General features: G+C 47.9%; 1 protein-coding gene across 2 annotated transcripts in view; it reads right to left on the bottom strand.

The window, feature by feature from the left end:
- Positions 1 to 5654: 5654 nt before the first annotated feature.
- Positions 5655 to 23819, bottom strand: part of LOC142201052 (gap junction gamma-1 protein-like) — a 50350-nt gene continuing 32185 nt past the window's right edge. The window contains exons 2-3 of one of the 2 annotated variants that reach the window (XR_012715481.1): positions 5947 to 7328; positions 5655 to 5676 (exon numbers count right to left, since the gene is read on the bottom strand). Coding sequence is in view for 1 of the 2 variants with exons in the window: in XM_075271876.1 (XP_075127977.1) it covers positions 6076 to 7308 (1233 nt within the window). In the remaining variant the exon portion in view is untranslated. Of the gene's footprint in view, positions 5677 to 5934; positions 7329 to 20126; positions 20491 to 23819 lie in introns of those variants that run through there. The other variant, XM_075271876.1, reaches the window with a different exon arrangement.

Below are 23819 nucleotides of genomic sequence, written 5' to 3'. Positions count from 1 at the left end.
CCGGGCCCCTGATGATCCTCGGTATGAGGATGACGTCTGTCCGGGCCCCTGATGATCCTTGGTGCGAGAAGAAGACGTCTGTCCAGGCCCCTGATGATCCTCGGTATGAGGATGACGTGTGTCCAGGCCCCTGATGATCCTTGGTGGGAAGAGAAGACGCCTGTCCCGGGCCCTGATGATCCTTGGTGTGAGGAGAAGACGTCTGTCCAGGCCCCTGAATGATCCTTGGTGCGAGGAGAAGATGTCTGTCCCTGCCCCTGATGATCCATGGTGCAAGGAGAAGACGTCTGACGAGGCCCCTGATGATCCTTGGTATGAGGATGACGTCTGACGAGGCCCCTGATGATCCTTGGTGCGAGGAGAAGACGTCTGTCCCTGCCCCTGATGATCCTTGGTGGGAAGAGAAGATGTCTGTCCCGGCCCCTGATGATCCTTGGTGTGAGGAGAAGACGTCTGTCCGGGCCCCTGATGATCCTTGGTGTGAGGAGAAGACGTCTGTCCGGGCCCCTGATGATCCTTGGTGCGAGAAGAAGACGTCTGACGAGGCCCCTGATGATCCTCGGTATGAGGATGACGTCTGTCCGGGCCCCTGATGATCCTTGGTGTGAGGAGAAGACGTCTGTCCAGGCCCCTGATGATCCTTGGTGCGAGAAGAAGACGTCTGACGAGGCCCCTGATGATCCTCGGTATGAGGATGACGTCTGTCCGGGCCCCTGATGATCCTTGGTGTGAGGAGAGAAGACGTCAGACAAGGCCCCTGATGATCGCGGCCTCAGTTGGTAAAGTTCACACATTGTTGGATATTTCTCCATCCAGGGGTCAGAAGTGGTGAGGTCAACAGGATATGATGAGTCCGACCTTGTCACTTGGCTCCGGTTCAGCCATTCTCATAGTATTCAGGAGACAATGGCCGCTCGATGGGAACGTCAGTGATGAGAGGAAACTGCAGTGATAGAATAACAGCCCGGTTCTTCACTGCGCGGCTCCCGGCCCGTGACCCTCTAATATCACAATGTCTGGAAGGCCGCACACTCACAAACACCTGAACAACATGGCCGCCAGGAAACTGTGATAACTGCTGACACTTCCTCCTGGCAGATGGACATCATTACCTACAGGGTGGTTGCTGGGATCGGCTGATGACTGACCTCCACCCGTCTACCTGGGCAGCCATAACATTATTACCAGTGACAGGTGAATAACCTGGTGGGGGGGGGGAGGTATCAGGCTGCAAGTAACCGAGTAGGTCTTGAAATCCATGTGTCTGAAGCAGGAGACATTGGCCAGCGTAAGGGTCTAAGCCACAAGGGCCAAACAGTGATACAGTTGACTGGGTTGGAGCATCTCCATCGAGGATAGGGTATGAGCCTCTGGTCTGGACCCACAGGGGAAATTGTGGCTGAGGTGCATGTTGCCCAGGATGTATAGACTTTGCAAGAGCCCAGTTTTATGTGCAGTGAGAGGACCCATCTACTGTGGCTCTCATGGTGGTTGATCTGTTACAGGAGGAATCCATGCCAGCCTCAGGGGAACAGCTGCTGGAGGAAGCCTCTGTGGATTGGGCCACATTTCCCTGTCCAAACAGGAGCAGCTAGTCCCAGTCCTGGGGCCCTATCATGTCTTCTCCCACTACAAGGCCTATTTCAAGAAGACTCCTTGGCATACAAGATTAACATGAAAGGCAACCTCGATCTGTCAGCATTACCAAGAGGTCAAGGCCATCAAGTGATACAACCCAGTAAGAGGCCTTGGCTTCTCCGATGGTACCGGTGAAGAAGAAGGACGGTTCAGTATAAATTATCGTCAGCTGAGTGCCTGAACTGCTCGAGATACTGGGGAGGCCCAAGACCTTCCACCATGAACTTAGGCAGGGGCTACTAACAGGTGCCTGACACGAGCAGGTGTGTGAGTATGTGAAGCCACCATTTGGGTTGTACAACACGCGGGCTGTGCAGTTGGTGGATCTCTGCCGGGGAAGTCTGGACCAAGAATACTTGTTGATGTTTCTAGATGACATCACCATCATCTTCTCCACCATGTCTGAGGAGCACATGGCAGGACTACTATGGGGAACTCTCCTGGTTGGAGATGTGTGGGCTGAAGTTGACACTCCTCCATGACAATATCACGTATCTAAGTCATGTGGTGTCCAGGGAGGGTGTATAGCATGTGGATATGAAGGCCCGCACCGTACGACAGTGTCCCGCACCCAGGGGCCGAGCTATAGGGAAGGCAGAGGTAGAAATTAGTCTCTACAGCACATGGTAAGTGGTGGGGGCGACCTCTAGATTCCGGTTTCTCACCACCAATGTGCGGGCTCTGCTCTTGGCTCCCTCGCTCTTCAGGATTGGACCTTTGACCTTCGCTTTTATACGATAATTTCCAGATTCTCGGGAGAGAAAAAGAAAATATCAGATGAAATTTAATTTGCTCTCTTCCGGAATTTGTAATTTTCAATTAAAATTGAGATTCCACAGGTGGGAGGGTCGGGGTGGCACCTTACCCTGATGTGAGCACCGCTGCGGATAATGGGAATCCTGCCCGGCGATTCATTTACACTTCCTCCTCTATTTTCATTTCCATCCTGACTTCCTGCCGCCCCTGATGGGGGTTCACAGGTCGGCACTTTTGGCTCCGTTCACCTCATCATTACGACTCTTTCCTTTCTGTGGAAATGGAGGGTGTCACCTGGATGGGCTTGAAACAAGGAGGTGACCTATGGCAGCTAAGAGGTTAACATGATGTCAGCTCCGGTATCAGCTCTGCTGTACAACGGGTGCACACTGTGATGGAGCCGTATACTCCAGTCACTTCTAGAGCTGCATTCACAGTTCATCTCTTACTTCATGTCCTATACTCCAGCCACTTTCAGAGCTGCATTCACTATGGACTGGACCATTTATAGTGTCTGAGATTTACCTGTAAGCGGAGAGTGGTACATCCTCTAACCCATAGAGAAGTTTCTAGAATCGGTGGGTGGCTAAAAGTTTAGTCACCCACTGAGGACCAGTCAGACAGCAGTTGAATGCTGTGAATCCTCTGCAGCCCCTGAGGGAAGACACCTGCTGTGCATTCTCTGCAACCCCTGAGGGAAGACACCTGCTGTGCATGCTCTGCAACCTCTGAGGGAAGACACCTGCCGTGCATTCTCTGCAACCCCTGAGGGAAGACACCTGCTGTGAATCCTCTGCAGCCCCTGAGGGAAGACACCTGCTGTGAATCCTCTGCAGCCCCTGAGGGAAGACACCTGCTGTGCATGCTCTGCAACCCCTGAGGGAAGACACCTGCTGTGCATGCTCTGCAGCCCCTGAGGGAAGACACCTGCTGTGCATGCTCTGCAGCCCCTGAGGGAAGACACCTGCTGTGCATGCTCTGCAGCCCCTGAGGGAAGACACCTGCTGTGCATGCTCTGCAGTCCCTGAGGGAAGACACCTGCTGTGCATTCTCTGCAACCCCTGAGGGAAGACACCTGCTGTGCATGCTCTGCAACCTCTGAGGGAAGACACCTGCCGTGCATTCTCTGCAACCCCTGAGGGAAGACACCTGCTGTGAATCCTCTGCAGCCCCTGAGGGAAGACACCTGCTGTGCATGCTCTGCAACCCCTGAGGGAAGACACCTGCTGTGCATGCTCTGCAGCCCCTGAGGGAAGACACCTGCTGTGCATGCTCTGCAGTCCCTGAGGGAAGACACCTGCTGTGCATGCTCTGCAGCCCCTGAGGGAAGACACCTGCTGTGAATCCTCTGCAACCCCTGAGGGAAGACACCTGCTGTGCATACTCTGCAGCCCCTGAGGGAAGACACCTGCTGTGCATGCTCTGCAGTCCCTGAGGGAAGACACCTGCTGTGCATGCTCTGCAGCCCCTGAGGGAAGACACCTGCTGTGAATCCTCTGCAACCCCTGATGGAAGACACCTGCTGTGCATACTCTGCAGCCCCTGAGGGAAGACACCTGCTGTGCATGCTCTGCAACCCCTGAGGGAAGACATTTATCAGCTAGCCTAGCAGCCATATACTAGCCCTACAGAAGCAATATATATTTATACAGCCCTAATACAGGGGAGAATCTGCTGTCAGCTTCCGTGTTGAGAACGTGCCTATTGTTTGAAGAAGCCATGGTTCTCAGAACCCATAATCTAGGGCACTTGTATCTCCAGGTATTTGGACCCTGGAACTTCATAGCACTCAGCTTCTATAGCCATATTGGTAGAGGCAGAGAATTGTATGTTTATTTGGAGTGGGGAAAAGCCCCTTATACCACCATCTTATATTGGGCACCCCGTCAGGAATATTCATCTTGGTGGAAACTACAACCCCCATTAGGAAGCTGCATGAGTTGTCTGTTACCAGTCACACAGAACAGTTACTTCTTGGTTCACTGCACCGCGGCCTCCTGAGTCATTCCTGCATTACCATCCGGCTCATCCAAACACCAACTCACATCACAGGGTAAAAGAAGCCCAGTAGTAATAGTACCGCAACCCCTGCCACTACTACCCCCCCCCCCCCCATCTTACAGCACCTTGTTTAGTGTCTATGACATCAGCCTTGTAATGCGTTCACATAACACTCTATATGCTGAGAGACTGTCACGTCTCCTATGTATGTATGTATGGACAGTGCACAGTACCACTTCTCTTATGTATGGACTCTGCACAGTACCTCTTCTTATATGCATGTATGGACTCTACCGCTAGCCCTGTACTGTATAAAGGACCACCCCAACACCAGCCACAACCTGTCCTCTCCATACATGACCTAATCTCCTGATACCTCCATACATGTAATCTCCAGCCCCCAGCACTGGTCCAGTACAGTATAACAGATTCCCAACACTGACCTAGTATGGTATAAAGGTCCCCTAACACTGGTGCTGTACAGTATACTGCTGCATAAAGGCTGTTATATGTAATATTGTCATGTGTGATATTTTTCTGCTTAGCCACTGTATCTAATCCTATGATGTGTGATATTGTTGGCTGACTATTATATTTAATACTGCCATGTGTGATACTGTCTCCTGATCTGCTGTATCTAATCCTATGATGTGCTATGTGTTGCTGTTACTGAGGTGGGGTCTGGTTCGTGCCCATTACGGTTCCTCCTGTCACAGGTCTCTGGTGCTCTTGTGGTGACAGATCATGTGACGGGTATGGTACACATGCCTTATGTCATGGCCTAATTCATGTTGTGGGGTGTATTACATGTTAACCCCTGACATCCTGGAAATGATATGAAGCTGTTGGAAATTTTCTCGTTTCATTGATTTTTTTTTTTTATAAAAACAGAAACAATTTGTACAAATAAAAGTTACAATTAGAAACATGAAAAGTAGAATCTGAAGGTTCCCAGTCTGTACCCCGAAAAATGTGCAAAGGCTCCAGCCGAGCCGGGGTCTCCACCGCTGCCAGAGATCTGGTCTATAGAGCAGGAGAAAAGCTCTGAACCCCTGAGGGACCCGTTACCTCTGACCCCACCCCCGGGTAGTACTTCTCACCTCCACCCCGGGGTAGTACTTCTCACCTGCACCCCTGGGTAGTGCTTCTTGCCCCCCACCCCCGGGTAGTGCTTCCCACCTTCACCCTCGGGTAGCAAGTTCTTGCCCCCACCCCTGGGTAGTAAGTTCTCACGTACACCCTTAGTTATTACTTCTCATCCCCACTCTCGGGTAGTAAGTTCTCACCCCTACCCTAGGGTAGTACTCCTTTCCCCCACCCCTGGGTTCTAAGTACTTGCCCCCACCTGTGGGTAGTAAGTTCTTGCCCCCACCTGTGGGCAGTAAGTTCTGCCCCCACCTGTGGGTAGTAAGTTCTCACCCCCACCCCTGGGTAGTACTTCTCACCTCCACCCTTGGATATTACTTCTCATCCCCAATCTTGGGTAGTACTTCTTGCCCCCACTTCTGGGTAGTAAGATCTCGCCCCCTCTCCTGGGTAGTAAGTTCTCACCCCCCCCCCCATGATAAAATAAACATCTGATATTTTCTGATTAGAAATGTAGATATGTAAGAAATTGCATTAGAATCTGTTAGGTTGTGCTCAGCTTTGGCAGTGATTGGAGGAGCCCCATATTCCAGGTTATATCCACACAGAGTTCTTGCCATCTTTGCTGCTGGTGCTGCCCTTGTCCGATCCAGCTTTAGGCCTCGCCCCCTGCTTTTCATGGGCAGTATTAACCCGGTTCTGCTCCACTACTGTCCCCCCGGACGTTGGGCTGCTGGCCCGAGACGCTTGGCCATTGACCTGAGAGTTATAGGTTTGGAAGGCGATGTCCAGCTGCTCTTGGGCTACCCGCAAATGTTTATGTAAAGTGGGGAGGTCTGAGGGCAGGTTGTCATCGGGGCTCGTACACTGGTTCTCTTGGGCTACATTGGCCAGGTTCTGCTCATGCGCCATCACGCTGTTTGGGAGTTTGGTGGACTTGTCTGATTTGACCACCATATTGTATTCCGGGGGGCAGGCGATGTTCTTTGGGTAGGAGTAGTTGTAGGGCGGCTGTCTTGGCGCGTTAGTTCTCCTGCTACGGATGGCGTCTCTTATGGTGCCGATGCCGAGGTGGAACATCTCGCAGATATTGAGCACCAGGCACAGACAGCTGACCACATACATGATCAGGAGAAAGATGGTCTTCTCTGTTGGTCTGGAGACAAAGCAGTCCACGGTGTGCGGACATGGTGAGGTGCTGCACTGGAAGGAGGGAATAACCCGGAAGCCATACAAGAAATATTGTCCAGCCAAGAAGCTAACCTCAAAGATGGCCCTGGAGAGCAGCTGGAAGACATAGATCTTCATCAGGCCTTCCTCCTTGATACGTCTCCGGCCATCATGCTTCTTGTTCTCTTTACCCTCCACCTTCTCAGGTTCTGCCGGAGCCTCGTACAACATGGGCTCCTCTTCTTCGTCATCTGGATCTTCCACGTTCTCACCCGTCCTCCACCTTGAGAAGGATTTCTTCTTCTTCTTCTTGAGGTCATGTTTCCTTCTGTCCTCCTCTGACACCCGGGCAATCCTGTGAATGGCGTAGCCCAGATACATCACGGATGGAGCAGATATCATGATGATCTGAAAGACCCAGAAGCGAACGTGCGAGAGCGGAGCGAAGGCGTCATAGCAGACGTTGTCACAGCCCGGCTGCTTCGTGTTACATGTGAATTTACTCTGCTCGTCTGAGTAGATGGATTCTCCGCCCACTGCGGTCAGGACTATCCGGAAGACGATGAGGACGGTCAGCCAGACCTTCCCCACAAAGGTGGAGTGATTGTGGATTTCTTCTAGGAGACGGGTTAAGAAACTCCAGCTCATATTGGGCATAAGGGCTGTTCATTTATTACCTGCAAGAAGCACAAAGAAGGGGGTGAGATGAGCGCCAGCATGATGACATCATCACCAATCATCATCATCATCAATAATCACCATCATCATCACCAATCACCATCATCATCATCATCACCAATAATCATCATCATCACCAATAATAATCATCATCACCATCATCATCATCACCATCATCATCAATAATCATCATCAATAATCACCATCATCAATAATCATCATCAATAATCACCATCATCATCAATAATCATCATCGATAATCATCATCATCATCATCACCAATAATAATCATCATCACCATCATCATCATCACCATCATCATCAATAATCACCATCATCATCAATAATCATCATCAATAATCACCATCATCAATAATCATCATCAATAATCACCATCATCATCAATAATCATCATCGATAATCATCATCGATAATCATCATCACCATCATCACCAATAATAATCATCATCACCATCATCATCATCACCATCATCATCAATAATCACCATCATCATCAATAATCATCATCGATAATCATCATCGATAATCATCATCATCATCATCACCAATAATCATCATCACCATCATCATCATCACCATCATCATCAATAATCATCATCAATAATCACCATCATCATCAATAATCATCATCGATAATCATCATCATCATCATCATCAATAATCCTTAATTCTGAACATCATTAATAATCCATCATAACTATCGATAATTCCTCATCAGCCTACTTGCTTATAATCACTCAGTTTCGATATCACCACAGGTACGGTATCTAGAAGTTGTATTGCCATAATGAATCAGTCAGCGTCAGTAGACACTGTTTAGAGTTGTATTCACACTGTGCATTTCTGAAGCGTGCTGCTCCCTCAGCCAGTCCAATGTGTCCTGGAGGTGTCACTAGTCCCAGCCGAGGAAATCATGGACACAGAATTTGTCCGTTATGGATCACTGATGATGGAATGAATGAGTAGGAGGATGAGGAGGCAGATCAGGAGAAGACCACCATGATGATCAATGACCTGACCACCATGTCCTACATCACTGCCCTGTGATTTTGCCCCGAGATTTTCCATACGTTGTGCTGAAGCGATCCAACCAGATGGAAACAGCGCTGTCCACAGCGCAGGGAAAATGCCACATCACTGCAGTAAAGGCTTGTTGTAAAGTGGGGCATGATGTTGAAGGGAGCTCCCCCTAGAGGGCAGCACACAGAGGCACGGTTTCACTATTTACATCTTGGGAAACAGATTTACATATTTTTCTCTTAATTACGCTATTATATAGTGGCTATGATGTCATCAGTAACCTCTGACCTTGATTACCCCATCCATACTCTCGATGTGACTGCAGCTCTGGATGTGACTGGAGTACGCCAGCGATATCCGCAGAATTGTGACTGCAGCTCTGGCTGTGACTGGAGTACGCCAGCGATATCCGCAAAATTGTGACTGCAGCTCTGGATGTGACTGGAGTATATTATGAGTTATCAGATGATCCCCACACTGTTCTGACGTTGTTGCGGGGAGGTTGCGCTGTGACTAGTGACAGGAGGTAATGTGGGATCTCGGCCTTTGATGTGAGAGGATTTCCCCTCGGTGTTTTCCTTGGAGCTTTCTCTTCTCTCATCGACTTGATTCTCATTTTTGGGATTTCTCCAAATTAAACTCTCAGGAATGCGGAGACTGGAGAGCGGCCGCGGCGACAAAATCTAATATTACACGGTGCACATATAAGGGAATCCTGTCCCGAAATGGAGGTAATCGCTTCAGTGCTGACCAAGCCAACCATATACAAGAGCCGCGCAGACTGTACAGTATACGAAGAGAGCGTAGCTACCCTATATATACCCAGAGTGTACGGTATACGAGGAGAGCGTAGCCGCCCTATATATACCCAGAGTGTACGGTATACGAGGAGAGCGTAGCCGCCCTATATATACCCAGAGTGTACGGTATACGAGGAGAGCGTAGCCGCCCTATATATACCTATAGTGTACGGTATACGAGGAGAGCGTAGCCGCCCTATATATACCCAGAGTGTACGGTATACGAGGAGAGCGTAGCCGCCCTATATATACCCAGAGTGTACGGTATACGAGGAGAGCGTAGCCGCCCTATATATACCCAGAGTGTACGGTATACGAGGAGAGCGTAGCCGCCCTATATATACCCAGAGTGTACGGTATACGAGGAGAGCGTAGCCGCCCTATATATACCCAGAGTGTACGGTATACGAGGAGAGCGTAGCCGCCCTATATATACCCAGAGTGTACGGTATACGAGGAGAGCGTAGCCGCCCTATATATACCCAGAGTGTACGGTATACGAGGAGAGCGTAGCCGCCCTATATATACCCAGAGTGTACGGTATACGAGGAGAGCGTAGCCGCCCTATATATACCCAGAGTGTACGGTATACGAGGAGAGCGTAGCCGCCCTATATATACCCATAGTGTACGGTATACGAGGAGAGCGTAGCCACCCTATATATACCCATAGTGTACGGTATACGAGGAGAGCGTAGCCACCCTATATATACCCAGACTGTACAGTATACGAGGAGAGCGTAGCCACCCTATATATAGCTATGGTGTACAGTATACGAGGAGAGCGTAGCTACCCTATATATACCCAGACTGTACGGTATACAAGGAGAGCGTAGCTACCCTATATATACCCAGACTGTACGGTATACGAGGAGAGCGTAGCCACCCTATATATACCCAGACTGTACAGTATACGAGGAGAGCGTAGCCACCCTATATATACCTATGGTGTACAGTATACGAGGAGAGCGTAGCTACCCTATATATACCCAGACTGTACGGTATACAAGGAGAGCGTAGCTACCCTATATATACCCAGACTGTACGGTATACGAGGAGAGCGTAGCCACCCTATATATACCCAGACTGTACAGTATACAAGGAGAGCGTAGCTACCCTATATATAGCTATAGTGTACGGTATACAAGGAGAGCGTAGCTACCCTATATATAGCTATAGTGTACAGTATACAAGGAGAGCGTAGCCACCCTATATATAGCTATAGTGTACAGTATACAAGGAGAGCGTAGCCACCCTATATATACCCAGACTGTACGGTATACAAGGAGAGCGTAGCTACCCTATATATACCTAGACTGTACGGTATACGAGGAGAGCGTAGCTACCCTATATATACCTAGACTGTACAGTATACAAGGAGAGCGTAGCTACCGTATATATACCCAGACTGTACGGTATACAAGGAGAGCGTAGCTACCCTATATATACCTAGACTGTACAGTATACAAGGAGAGCGTAGCTATCGTATATATACCCAGACTGTACAGTATACAAGGAGAGCGTAGCTACCCTATATATACCCAGACTGTACGGTATACAAGGAGAACGTAGCTACCGTATATATAGCTAAAGTGTACATTATACAAGGAGAGCGTAGCTACCCTATATATACCTAGACTGTACGGTATACGAGGAGAGCGTAGCTACCCTATATATACCCAGACTGTACAGTATACAAGGAGAGCGTAGCTACCCTATATATACCCAGACTGTACAGTATACAAGAAGAGCATAGCTACCCTATATATAGCTAAAGTGTACATTATACAAGGAGAGCGTAGCTACCCTATATATACCTAGACTGTACGGTATACGAGGAGAGCGTAGCTACCCTATATATACCTATAGTGTACAGTATACAAGGAGAGCGTAGCTACCCTATATATACCCAGACTGTACGGTATACAAGGAGAGCGTAGCTACCCTATATATACCCAGACTGTACAGTATACAAGGAGAGCGTAGCTACCGTATATATACCCAGACTGTACAGTATACAAGGAGAGCGTAGCTACCCTATATATACCTAGACTGTACAGTATACAAGGAGAGCGTAGCTACCCTATATATACCTAGACTGTACAGTATACAAGGAGAGCGTAGCTACCCTATATATACCTAGACTGTACAGTATACAAGGAGAGCGTAGCTACCCTATATATACCTAGACTGTACAGTATACAAGGAGAGCGTAGCTATCGTATATATACCCAGACTGTACGGTATACAAGGAGAGCGTAGCTACCCTATATATACCCAGACTGTACGGTATACAAGGAGAGCGTAGCTACCCTATATATACCCAGACTGTACGGTATACAAGGAGAGCGTAGCTACCCTATATATACCCAGACTGTACAGTATACAAGAAGAGCGTAGCTACCCTATATATAGCTAAAGTGTACATTATACAAGGAGAGCGTAGCTACCCTATATATACCTAGACTGTACGGTATACGAGGAGAGCGTAGCTACCCTATATATACCTATAGTGTACAGTATACAAGGAGAGCGTAGCTACCCTATATATACCCAGACCGTACGGTATACAAGGAGAGCGTAGCTACCCTATATATACCCAGACTGTACAGTATACAAGGAGAGCGTAGCTACCGTATATATACCCAGACTGTACAGTATACAAGGAGAGCGTAGCTACCCTATATATACCCAGACTGTACAGTATACAAGGAGAGCGTAGCTACCGTATATATACCCAGACTGTACAGTATACAAGGAGAGCGTAGCTACCCTATATATACCCAGACTGTACAGTATACAAGGAGAGCGTAGCTACCCTATATATACCCAGACTGTACAGTATACAAGGACAGCGTAGCTACCCTATATATAGCTAAAGTGTACATTATACAAGGAGAGCGTAGCTACCCTATATATACCTAGACTGTACGGTATACGAGGAGAGCGTAGCTACCCTATATATACCTATAGTGTACAGTATACAAGGAGAGCGTAGCTACCCTATATATACCCAGACCGTACGGTATACAAGGAGAGCGTAGCTACCCTATATATACCCAGACTGTACAGTATACAAGGAGAGCGTAGCTACCGTATATATACCCAGACTGTACAGTATACAAGGAGAGCGTAGCTACCCTATATATACCCAGACTGTACAGTATACAAGGAGAGCGTAGCTACCGTATATATACCCAGACTGTACAGTATACAAGGAGAGCGTAGCTACCCTATATATACCCAGACTGTACAGTATACAAGGAGAGCGTAGCTACCCTATATATACCCAGACTGTACAGTATACAAGGAGAGCGTAGCTACCCTATATATACCCAGACTGTACAGTATACAAGAAGAGCGTAGCTACCCTATATATACATAGACTGTACAGTATACAAGGAGAGCGTAGCTACCCTATATATACCCAGACTGTACAGTATACAAGAAGAGCGTAGCTACCCTATATATACCTAGACTGTACAGTATACAAGAAGAGCGTAGCTACCCTATATATACCCAGACTGTACGGTATACAAGAAGAGTGTAGCTACCCTATATATACCTAGACTGTACGGTATACGAGGAGAGCGTAGCTACCCTATATATACCTATAGTGTACAGTATACAAGGAGAGCGTAGCTACCCTATATATACCCAGACTGTACAGTATACAAGGAGAGCGTAGCTACCCTATATATACCCAGACTGTACGGTATACAAGAAGAGCTTAGCTACCCTATATATACCTAGACTGTACGGTATACGAGGAGAGCGTAGCTACCCTATATATACCTATAGTGTACAGTATACAAGGAGAGCGTAGCTACCCTATATATACCCAGACTGTACAGTATACAAGGAGAGCGTAGCTACCCTATATATACCCAGACTGTACAGTATACAAGGAGAGCGTAGCTACCCTATATATACCCAGACTGTACAGTATACAAGGAGAGCGTAGCTACCGTATGTATACCCAGACTGTACAGTATACAAGGAGAGCGTAGCTACCCTATATATACCCAGACTGTACAGTATACGAGGAGAGCGTAGCTACCCTATATATACCCAGACTGTACAGTATACGAGGAGAGCGTAGCTACCCTATATATACCCAGACTGTACAGTATACAAGGAGAGCGTAGCTACCCTATATATACCTAGACTGTACAGTATACGAGGAGAGCGTAGCTACCCTATATATTCCCAGACTGTACAGTATACGAGGAGAGCGTAGCTACCCTATATATACCTAGACTGTACAGTATACAAGGAGAGCGTAGCTACCCTATATATACCTAGACTGTACAGTATACAAGGAGAGCGTAGCTACCCTATATATACCCAGACTGTACGGTATACAAGGAGAGCGTAGCTACCCTATATATACCCAGACTGTACGGTATACAAGGAGAGCGTAGCTACCCTATATATACCTAGACTGTACAGTATACAAGGAGAGCGTAGCTACCCTATATATACCCAGACTGTACAGTATACAAGGAGAGCGTAGCTACCCTATATATACCCAGACTGTACAGTATACAAGGAGAGCGTAGCTACCCTATATATACCCAGACTGTACAGTATACAAGGAGAGCGTAGCTGCCCTATATATACCTAGACTGTACAGTATACAAGAAGAACGTAGCTACCCTATATATACCCAGACTGTACGGTATACAAGAAGAGCGTAGCTACCCTATATATACCTAGACTGTACGGTATACAAGAAGAGCGTAGCTACCCTATATACACCCAGACTGTACGGTATACAAGGAGAGCGTAGCTGCCCTATATATACCCAGACTGTACAGTATACAAGAAGAGCGTAGCTACCCTATATATACCTAGACTGTACAGTATACGAGGAGAGCTTAGCTACCCTATATATACCTAGACTGTACAGTATACAAGGAGAGCGTAGCTACCTTATATATACCCAGACTGTACAGTATACAAGGAGAGCGTAGCCACCCTATATATACCCAGACTGTACAGTATACGAGGAGAGCGTAGCTACCCTATATATACCCAGACTGTACAGTATACGAGGAGAGCGTCGCTACCCTATATATACCTATAGTGTACAGTATACAAGAAGAGCATAGCTACCCTATATATACCCAGACTGTACGGTATACAAAGAGAGCATAGCTACCCTATATATACCCAGACTGTACAGTATACAAGAAGAGCGTCGCTACCCTATATATACCTATAGTGTACAGTATACAAGGAGAGCGTAGCTACCCTATATATACCTAGACTGTACAGTATACAAGAAGAGCGTAGCTACCCTATATATACCCAGACTGTACGGTATACAAGGAGAGCGTAGCTGCCCTATATATACCTAGACTGTACAGTATACAAGAAGAGCGTAGCTACCCTATATATACCCAGACTGTACGGTATACAAGGAGAGCGTAGCTGCCCTATATATACCTAGACTGTACAGTATACAAGGAGAGCGTACCTACCCTATATATACCCAGACTGTACAGTATACAAGGAGAGCGTACCTACCCTATATATACCCAGACTGTACAGTATACAAGGAGAGCGTAGCTACCCTATATATACCTATAGTGTACAGTATACAAGAAGAGCGTAGCTACCCTATATATACCTATAGCGTACAGTATACGAGGAGAGCGTAGCTACCCTATATATACCTAGACTGTACAGTATACAAGGAGAGCGTAGCTACCCTATATATACCCAGACTGTACAGTATACAAGGAGAGCGTAGCTACCCTATATATACCTAGACTGTACGGTATACGAGGAGAGCGTAGCTACCCTATATATACCTATAGTGTACAGTATACAAGAAGAGCGTAGCTACCCTATATATACCTATAGTGTACAGTATACAAGGAGAGCGTAGCTACCCTATATATACCTAGACTGTACAGTATACAAGAAGAGCGTAGCTACCCTATATATACCTAGACTGTACGGTATACAAGGAGAGCGTAGCTACCCTATATATACCCAGACTGTACAGTATACAAGGAGAGCGTAGCTACCCTATATATACCCAGACTGTACAGTATACGAGGAGAGCGTAGCTACCCTATATATACCCAGACTGTACAGTATACGAGGAGAGCGTAGCTACCCTATATATACCCAGACTGTACAGTATACAAGGAGAGCGTAGCTACCCTATATATACCCAGACTGTACAGTATACGAGGAGAGTGTAGCTACCCTATATATACCCAGACTGTACAGTATACAAGGAGAGCGTAGCTACCCTATATATACCCAGACTGTACAGTATACAAGGAGAGCGTAGCTACCCTATATATACCTAGACTGTACAGTATACAAGGAGAGCGTAGCTACCGTATATATACCCAGACTGTACAGTATACAAGGAGAGCGTAGCTACCCTATATATACCTAGACTGTACAGTATACGAGGAGAGCGTAGCTACCCTATATATACCCAGACTGTACAGTATACAAGGAGAGTGTAGCTACCCTATATATACCCAGACTGTACAGTATACAAGGAGAGCGTAGCTACCGTATATATACCCAGACTGTACAGTATACAAGAAGAGCATAGCTACCCTATATATACCCAGACTGTACAGTATACAAGGAGAGCGTAGCTACCCTATATATACCCAGACTGTACAGTATACAAGGAGAGCGTAGCTACCGTATATATACCCAGACTGTACAGTATACAAGGAGAGCGTAGTTACCCTATATATACCCAGACACTACAGTATACAAGGAGAGCGTAGCTACCCTATATATACCCAGACTGTACAGTATACAAGAAGAGCGTAGCTACCCTATATATACCTAGACTGTACAGTATACAAGGAGAGCCTAGCTACCCTATATATACCCAGACTGTACAGTATACAAGGAGAGCGTAGCTACCCTATATATACCCAGACTGTACAGTATACAAGGAGAGCGTAGCTACCCTATATATACCTAGACTGTACAGTATACGAGGAGAGCGTAGCTACCCTATATATACCCAGACTGTACAGTATACAAGGAGAGCGTAGCTACCCTATATATACCTAGACTGTACAGTATACAAGGAGAGCGTAGCTACCCTATATATACCCAGACTGTACGGTATACAAGGAGAGCGTAGCTACCGTATATATACCCAGACTGTACAGTATACAAGGAGAGCGTATCTACTGTATATATACCCAGACTGTACAGTATACAAGGAGAGCGTAGCTACCCTATATATACCCAGACTGTACAGTATACAAGGAGAGCGTAGCCGCCCTATATATACCCAGACTGTACGGTATACGAGGAGAGCGTAGCTACCGTATATATACCCAGACTGTACAGTATACAAGGAGAGCGTAGCTACCCTATATATACCCAGACTGTACAGTATACAAGGAGAGCGTAGCTACCCTATATATACCCAGACTGTACAGTATACAAGGAGAGCGTAGCCGCCCTATATATACCCAGACTGTACGGTATACAAGGAGAGCGTAGCTGCCCTATATATACCCAGACTGTACAGTATACAAGGAGAGCGTAGCTACCCTATATATACCCAGACTGTACAGTATACAAGGAGAGCGTAGCTGCCCTATATATACCTAGACTGTACAGTATACAAGGAGAGCGTAGCTACCCTATATATACCCAGACTGTACAGTATACAAGGAGAGCGTAGCTGCCCTATATATACCCAGACTGTACAGTATACGAGGAGAGCGTAGCTACCCTATATATACCTAGACTGTACAGTATACAAGGAGAGCGTAGCTATCGTATATATACCCAGACTGTACAGTATACAAGGAGAGTGTGAGCGGGGGAACCTGGATCGGGGGGGGGGGGGGGGCGCTTGACCCGGGGAGGCGAACTACCAGTTTGCGTGATTTGTCACAAGGAATTGCATTGTTCTTCCCCTAGACACCCCTCATGGCCTAGTTCTGCTCACACAGCTGAGAGTCTGTTACAATGTAACTATATAATGTATACACGGCACAGGCCACCGCTCTCTCCTGTGCTGAGGGTCTGTTACTGTGGGTGACCTGGAGATGGTTGATGGCGGTTCAGCATCTTGTTCTCTCCTTGGGGGGTTATCAGCCTCCACCTTGTGACCCGGGGTTCCTCTTTACATGAAAGCGTTTCCTTCTCTTCTAATAATGAGATCCGGAGAATATAATCAGTGAGCGCTGATGATGATGATGTCACCGGGGTCAGCGGAGGACCAACCCAAGACTGCAGAGCTGTGTATCTAATCCCAACATGTGTGATACAGTATGTACAGGGCCCATCCACAGACACTGCCTCCTTCCTATGGCCTGCTGCTGGGTATATATGTAACCTCCCAGTGGTAGCTCAGCAGTGTATCTAACCTCCCCGCGGTAGCTCAGCAGTGTATGTAACCTCCCAGTGGTAGCACAGCAGTGTATGTAACCTCCCAGCGGTAGCTCAGCAGTGTATCTAACCTCCCAGCGGTAGCTCAGCAGTGTATCTAACCTCCCAGTGGTAGCTCAGCAGTGTATGTAACCTCCCAGTGGTAGCTCAGCAGTGTATGTAACCTCCCAGCGGTAGCTCATCAGTGTATGTAACCTCCCAGCAGTAGCACAGCAGTGTATGTAACCTCCCAGCGGTAGCTCAGCAGTGTATCTAACCTCCCAGTGGTAGCTCAGCAGTGTATGTAACCTCCCAGCAGTAGCTCAGCAGTGTATGTAACCTCCCAGCGGTAGCTCAGCAGTGTATGTAACCTCCCAGCGGTAGCTCAGCAGTGTATCTAACCTCCCAGCTGTAGCTCAGCAGTGTATGTAACCTCCCAGTGGTAGCTCAGCAGTGTATGTAACCTCCCAGCGGTAGCTCAGTAGTGTATGTAACCTCCCAGCGGTAACTCAGCAGTGTATCTAACCTCCCAGTGGTAGCTCAGCAGTGTATGTAACCTCCCAGCGGTAGCTCAGCAGTGTATCTAACCTCCCAGCCGTAGCTCAGCAGTGTATGTAACCTCCCAGCCATAGCTCAGCAGTGTATCTAACCTCCCAGTGGTAGCTCAGCAGTGTATGTAACCTCCCAGCGGTAGCTCAGCAGTGTATCTAACCTCCCAGCGGTAGCTCAGCAGTGTATCTAACCTCCCAGCGGTAGCTCAGCAGTGTATGTAACCTCCCAGTGATAGCTCAGCAGTGTATCTAACCTCACAGCGGTAGCACAGCAGTGTATGTAACCTCCCAGCGGTAGCTCAGCAGTGTATGTAACCTCCCAGCGGTAGCTCAGCAGTGTATCTAACCTCCCAGTGGTAGCTCAGCAGTGTATGTAACCTCCCAGCCATAGCTCAGCAGTGTATGTAACCTCCCAGTGATAGCACAGCAGTGTATGTAGCCTCCCAGCGGTAGCTCAGCAGTGTATCTAACCTCCCAGTGGTATCACAGCAGTGTATCTAACCTCCCTGCGGTAGCTCAGCAGTGTATGTAACCTCCCAGTGGTAGCACAGCAGTGTATGTAACCTCCCAGTGGTAGCACAGCAGTGTATGTAACCTCCCAGTGGTAGCTCAGCAGTGTATTTAACCTCCCAGCCATAGCTCAGCTGTGTATCTAACCTCCCAGCGGTAGCTCAGCAGTGTATGTAACCTCCCAGTGGTAGCTCAGCAGTGTATCTAACCTCCCAGTGGTAGCACAGCAGTGTATCTAACCTCCCAGCGGTAGCACAGCAGTGTATGTAACCTCTCAGCGGTAGCTCAGCAGTGTATCTAACCTCCCAGCGGTAGCTCAGCAGTGTATCTAACCTCCCGGTGGTAGCTCAGCAGTGTATGTAACCTCCCAGCCATAGCACAGCAGTGTATGTAACCTCCCAGCGGTAGCTCAGCAGTGTATCTAACCTCCCGGTGGTAGCTCAGCAGTGTATGTAACCTCCCAGCCATAGCACAGCAGTGTATGTAACCTCCCCGCGGTAGCTCAGCAGTGTATGTAACCTCCCAGCAGTAGCTCAGCAGTGTATGTAACCTCCCAGCAGTAGCTCAGCAGTGTATGTAACCTCCCAGTGGTAGCACAGCAGTGTATGTAACCTCCCAGTGGTAGCACAGCAGTGTATGTAACCTCCCAGCGGTAGCTCAGCAGTGTATCTAATCTCCCAGCTGTAGCTCAGATGAAGTCAGCAGGTTAGATACAATCTGGTGGTTTGGCGACCGGTTAGTGTGGCCCATCCTTCACATGGTGTCGTCAGATAGGATGTGTTATACAATATCTGTCCTGGGGTAAATCCTCCTGTCACTACTTCTACCAGGCAGACCAGATGTTGGAGGGTCAATTCTGGGGGTTATTTTCCTGATTAACCCCTCACTATCTGGATACACTGGATAAATGGAGGGGTCATTAAGGTGATTGGCCTGGTGCCCTCTATGGGCGGCCGTTCACCCCTCGCTCAGGCCCAGTGTCTATACGGAGGACCTGGTTACACTTGTTGTATAGGACATCTATGTGTATTTATTTTTGCAGATTTAACCCCTGCAGATCTGGGGCCCTCTGTAGAGCCGTCTCTATATCCCACTATGTGCAGCCCAGTGCCAATGACCAAACCTCAGTACTACACTGTGACGCACCTCTGCCCCAAACTGTGAAGCACGCAGCCTCGAGCCCTGTAAACACAAGGTGAGGGGGGAGGGGGGAGACGACTCTGACGTCCCGGACATTTCACCTCAACAAGCGACTCGTTGTCTTATTTTTAGCCCCCGGCTGAATTTCCGAATGATCTGCTTTATATAACCAAAACATTCGGCGCTCTAAATATAAGTTCTGCGGGAGCTGCAACACTTTGATGTCCGTGTGGGAAGTGACTCGTTCCTCTGCCGCTAATTCCCACCAGGAAAACAATCAGTGTCCGCTGCGCCTCATCCGACCTTCTGTTCCCTGTCTATGATGAGAATCCCAAACTGCGTCCCTTCCACCCCAGAAGGTGCCGATCACTCACCTCACAACACTGACAGGAAAATCAGCGACTCCTCGCCGAGCGCCGCTTCTCCATCCAAAGATCCAAAAACATACAAAAAGTTCAACAATATGTGTAGAAGATGAGGGTGGAGGTGAGAGAAGCGGTGTTTGCTGTGCGGGTTGCTGGGGAGTGCGTGTTCCACATCCTGCCCGTCACCCGTCTCCATACATCCTGCCCCGGCACGTTTACATTCCTCCTGTACACCCGCTATATAACAGTCTTTGCTGCCTGGTGAGGAGCCATCCCTGAGGCCAAAAACAGACAGACTGACAGCGAGAACGAAGAGCCAAAGTTCTGCACAATCCGAGGAGACAATCTCTGGAATCTGCTCCTTATCCCTCCTTCTTCCCTTTCTTCTTCTTCCCCCTTGAGAGTAAACAGATGATGGGAGCGCAGGGAGCAGCTAATAAGAACCATACACAGGAAGGGAGCGCGCTCCACGTGTCAGGCAACGCTCTCTGGCCTGCAAACTCCCAAAAAGAGCAGAGAACACTGCCAAACCTGGAAGATGGAAGGAGGGACCTTCACATATATTGGTCTCCCACCCAAGGGATTATTCCGCCATTGGCACCACCGTCTTCTGCCATTCTGGGCACACCAATATGGGAGACGTATCTTCCCATCATCCCCCAATATTGTCCAGATTACAATTATGGAATCCAGTGTCTGCCCCGAGATCAGATCTCCCAGAAAGATGGAGACACGGAGAAGATTTATCAATGTCTCACCAATCTGATGGCTCAGGGTTACCTTGTCTTTCAAGACACACATCCAATCTCCTACAACCTCTTACCACCTACACCCCAAAAAACATCTCTCATGTCCAATACGTGTGCCTCTCCCCCTCGGCCATCACCCAGCAAATTCAATTCAAGATATGTTATGACATAGAAAATCATCCACAACCAAACATGATACCCCTTCACATGTAATCTCCACAACCTGTCCTCTCCATACATGACCTAATCTCCTGATACCTCCTCACATGTAATCTCCACACCCTGTCCTCTCCATACATGACCTAATCTCCTGATACCTCCTCACATGTAATCTCCACAACCTGTCCTCTCCATACATGACCTAATCTGATACCTCCTCACATGTAATCTCCACAACCTGTCCTCTCCATACATGACCTAATCTCCGGTCCTCTCCTCACATGTAATCTCCATAACCTGTCCTCTCCATACATGTCCTAATCTCCTGTCCTCTCCTCACATGTAATCTCCACCACCTGTCCTCTCCATACATGACCTAATCTCTTGTCCTCTCCTCACATGTAATCTCCACAACCTGTCCTCTCCTCACATGTAATCACCACCTTTCCTCTCCATACATGACCTAATCTCCTGTCCTCTCCTCACATGTAATCTCCACCACCTGTCCTCTCCATACATGTCCTAATCTCTTTATACCCCCTCACATGTAATCTCCACAACCTGTCCTCTCCATACATGACCTAATCTCCTGATACCTCCTCACATGTAATCTCCACACCCTGTCCTCTCCATACATGACCTAATCTCTTTATACCCCCTCACATGTAATCTCCACAACCTGTCCTCTCCATACATGACCTAATCTCCTGATACCTCCTCACATGTAATCTCCACAACCTGTCCTCTCCATACATGACCTAATCTCCTGATACCTCCTCACATGTAATCTCCACACCCTGTCCTCTCCATACATGTCCTAATCTCCTGATACCTCCTCACATGTAATCTCCACAACCTGTCCTCTCCATACATGTCCTAATCTCCTGTCCTCTCCATACATGTCCTAATCTCCTGATACCTCCTCACATGTAATCTCCACAACCTGTCCTCTTCATACATGACCTAATCTCCTGTCCTCTTCATACATGACCTAATCTCCTGTCCTCCCCTCACATGTAATCTCTACAACCTGTCCTCTCCATACATGACCTAATCTCCTGATACCTCCTCACATGTAATCTCCACAACCTGTCCTCTCCATACATGTCCTAATCTCCTGTCTTCTCCTCACATGTAATCTCCTGTCCTCTCCATACATGTCCTAATCTCCTGTCCTCTCCATACATGTCCTAATCTCCTGATACCTCCTGACATGTAATCTCCACAACCTGTCCTCTGTATACATGTCCTAATCTCCTGATACCTCCTCACATGTAATCTCCACAACCTGTCCTCTCTATACATGAACTAATCTCCTGTCCTCTCCTCACATGTAATCTCCACAACCTGTCCTCTCCATACATGACCTAATCTCCTGATACCTCCTCACATGTAATCTCCACAACCTGTCCTCTCCATACATGACCTAATCTCCTGATACCCCCTCACATGTAATCTCCACAACCTGTCCTCTCCATACATGACCTAATCTCCTGATACCTCCTCACATGTAATCTCCACACCCTGCCCTCTCCATACATGACCTAATCTCCTGATACCTCCTCACATGTAATCTCCACAACCTGTCCTCTCCATACATGACCTAATCTCCTGATACCCCCTCACATGTAATCTCCACAACCTGTCCTCTGTATACATATATGATCTAATCTTCCACCACTGTTAGACCCCTCTGTCCCCTCGGTGTGGCGGTGGTTCAGGGCACCTCAGACATCTAAGACTTGTGGTTGGTCCTGATGGTTTCGGCCAGCTTTGCTCTTATGGGCCCTACTAGAGGCCGTGTTCACACGTGTGCGATTGTCATGGTCTTCTATGATCTGCTGGATACATGGTGGGACTGCCTGACGCCCGCTGCTGATTTACAACAAGGTCCGTTCTGTCCTGTGTCCATCACAGGGAAGAATATTGCTAGGTGCATCGTAAACTCTTCTAGAAAATTCTGTGACTAGGAATGTCGCGGCACATGTAGAGATGGATGATCTCATTTGCATATATGGAAATTCTCTGGAATCTACTCCATCTGCCGGAATGTTCCTAATGACGTTCCGCTTGTAATTGACTGGTTCCCACGCGTTCAGGGATAATCCTCAGATGTAAACACAAATAGATGTCCAATGACCCCGGGACCTAAATTTCCACCAGAATCTCATCTCATGGGCCCCAGAAGAGAAGACCTTCCCTCCAGATTTTCAGCCGCTTCTGCTCGCTGCCCCCATTCCAAATGGTCAACGCCTAAAGTTATTTGTATCATAGATAGTTCTAAGCTGTACGGAAAGATCCAGATACAAACTAATATGGACACGAGCGTGGACGACCTGAAGTAACCCTAAGACGAGCGTGGATGACCTGAAGTAACCCTAAGACGAGCGTGGACGACCTGAAGTAACCCTAAGACGAGCGTGGACGACCTGAAGTAACCCTAAGAAGCTGCAGGTCCACAGAGACTGTTTATGGGATGATGATGGGAGTCGCTGACCTGAGGTAACCCCAACGGCAGCCAACACAAGACGCAGACGAGACTTTGTCAGACATTAGTGGGAATCTGTGGAAAGTTCTTCTCCCATCTAAGAAGAAAATGTGGCAGAAAACTCAGGTGGTTACAAAGAGCCGCGAACTGTGACCCATCATCACCGGGCCTGACAATACCGGATGGATCACCGGAAGTATCTATCACTTCCAGATATATCTAGAAGAACCAGGACCAGAATCTCTGCAGAACGGCTGACGCTATAGAGATGTGTAATGTGACAATAAAAGACGTGGAGCAGAACCC

The sequence above is a fragment of the Leptodactylus fuscus genome, chromosome 4 (assembly GCF_031893055.1).
Source record: "Leptodactylus fuscus isolate aLepFus1 chromosome 4, aLepFus1.hap2, whole genome shotgun sequence".
In the NCBI taxonomy this organism is placed as follows: Eukaryota; Metazoa; Chordata; class Amphibia; order Anura; family Leptodactylidae; genus Leptodactylus; species Leptodactylus fuscus.
The sequence above is the reverse complement of the archived record's forward strand: the minus strand, read 5'-3'. Positions and strand labels throughout refer to the sequence as shown.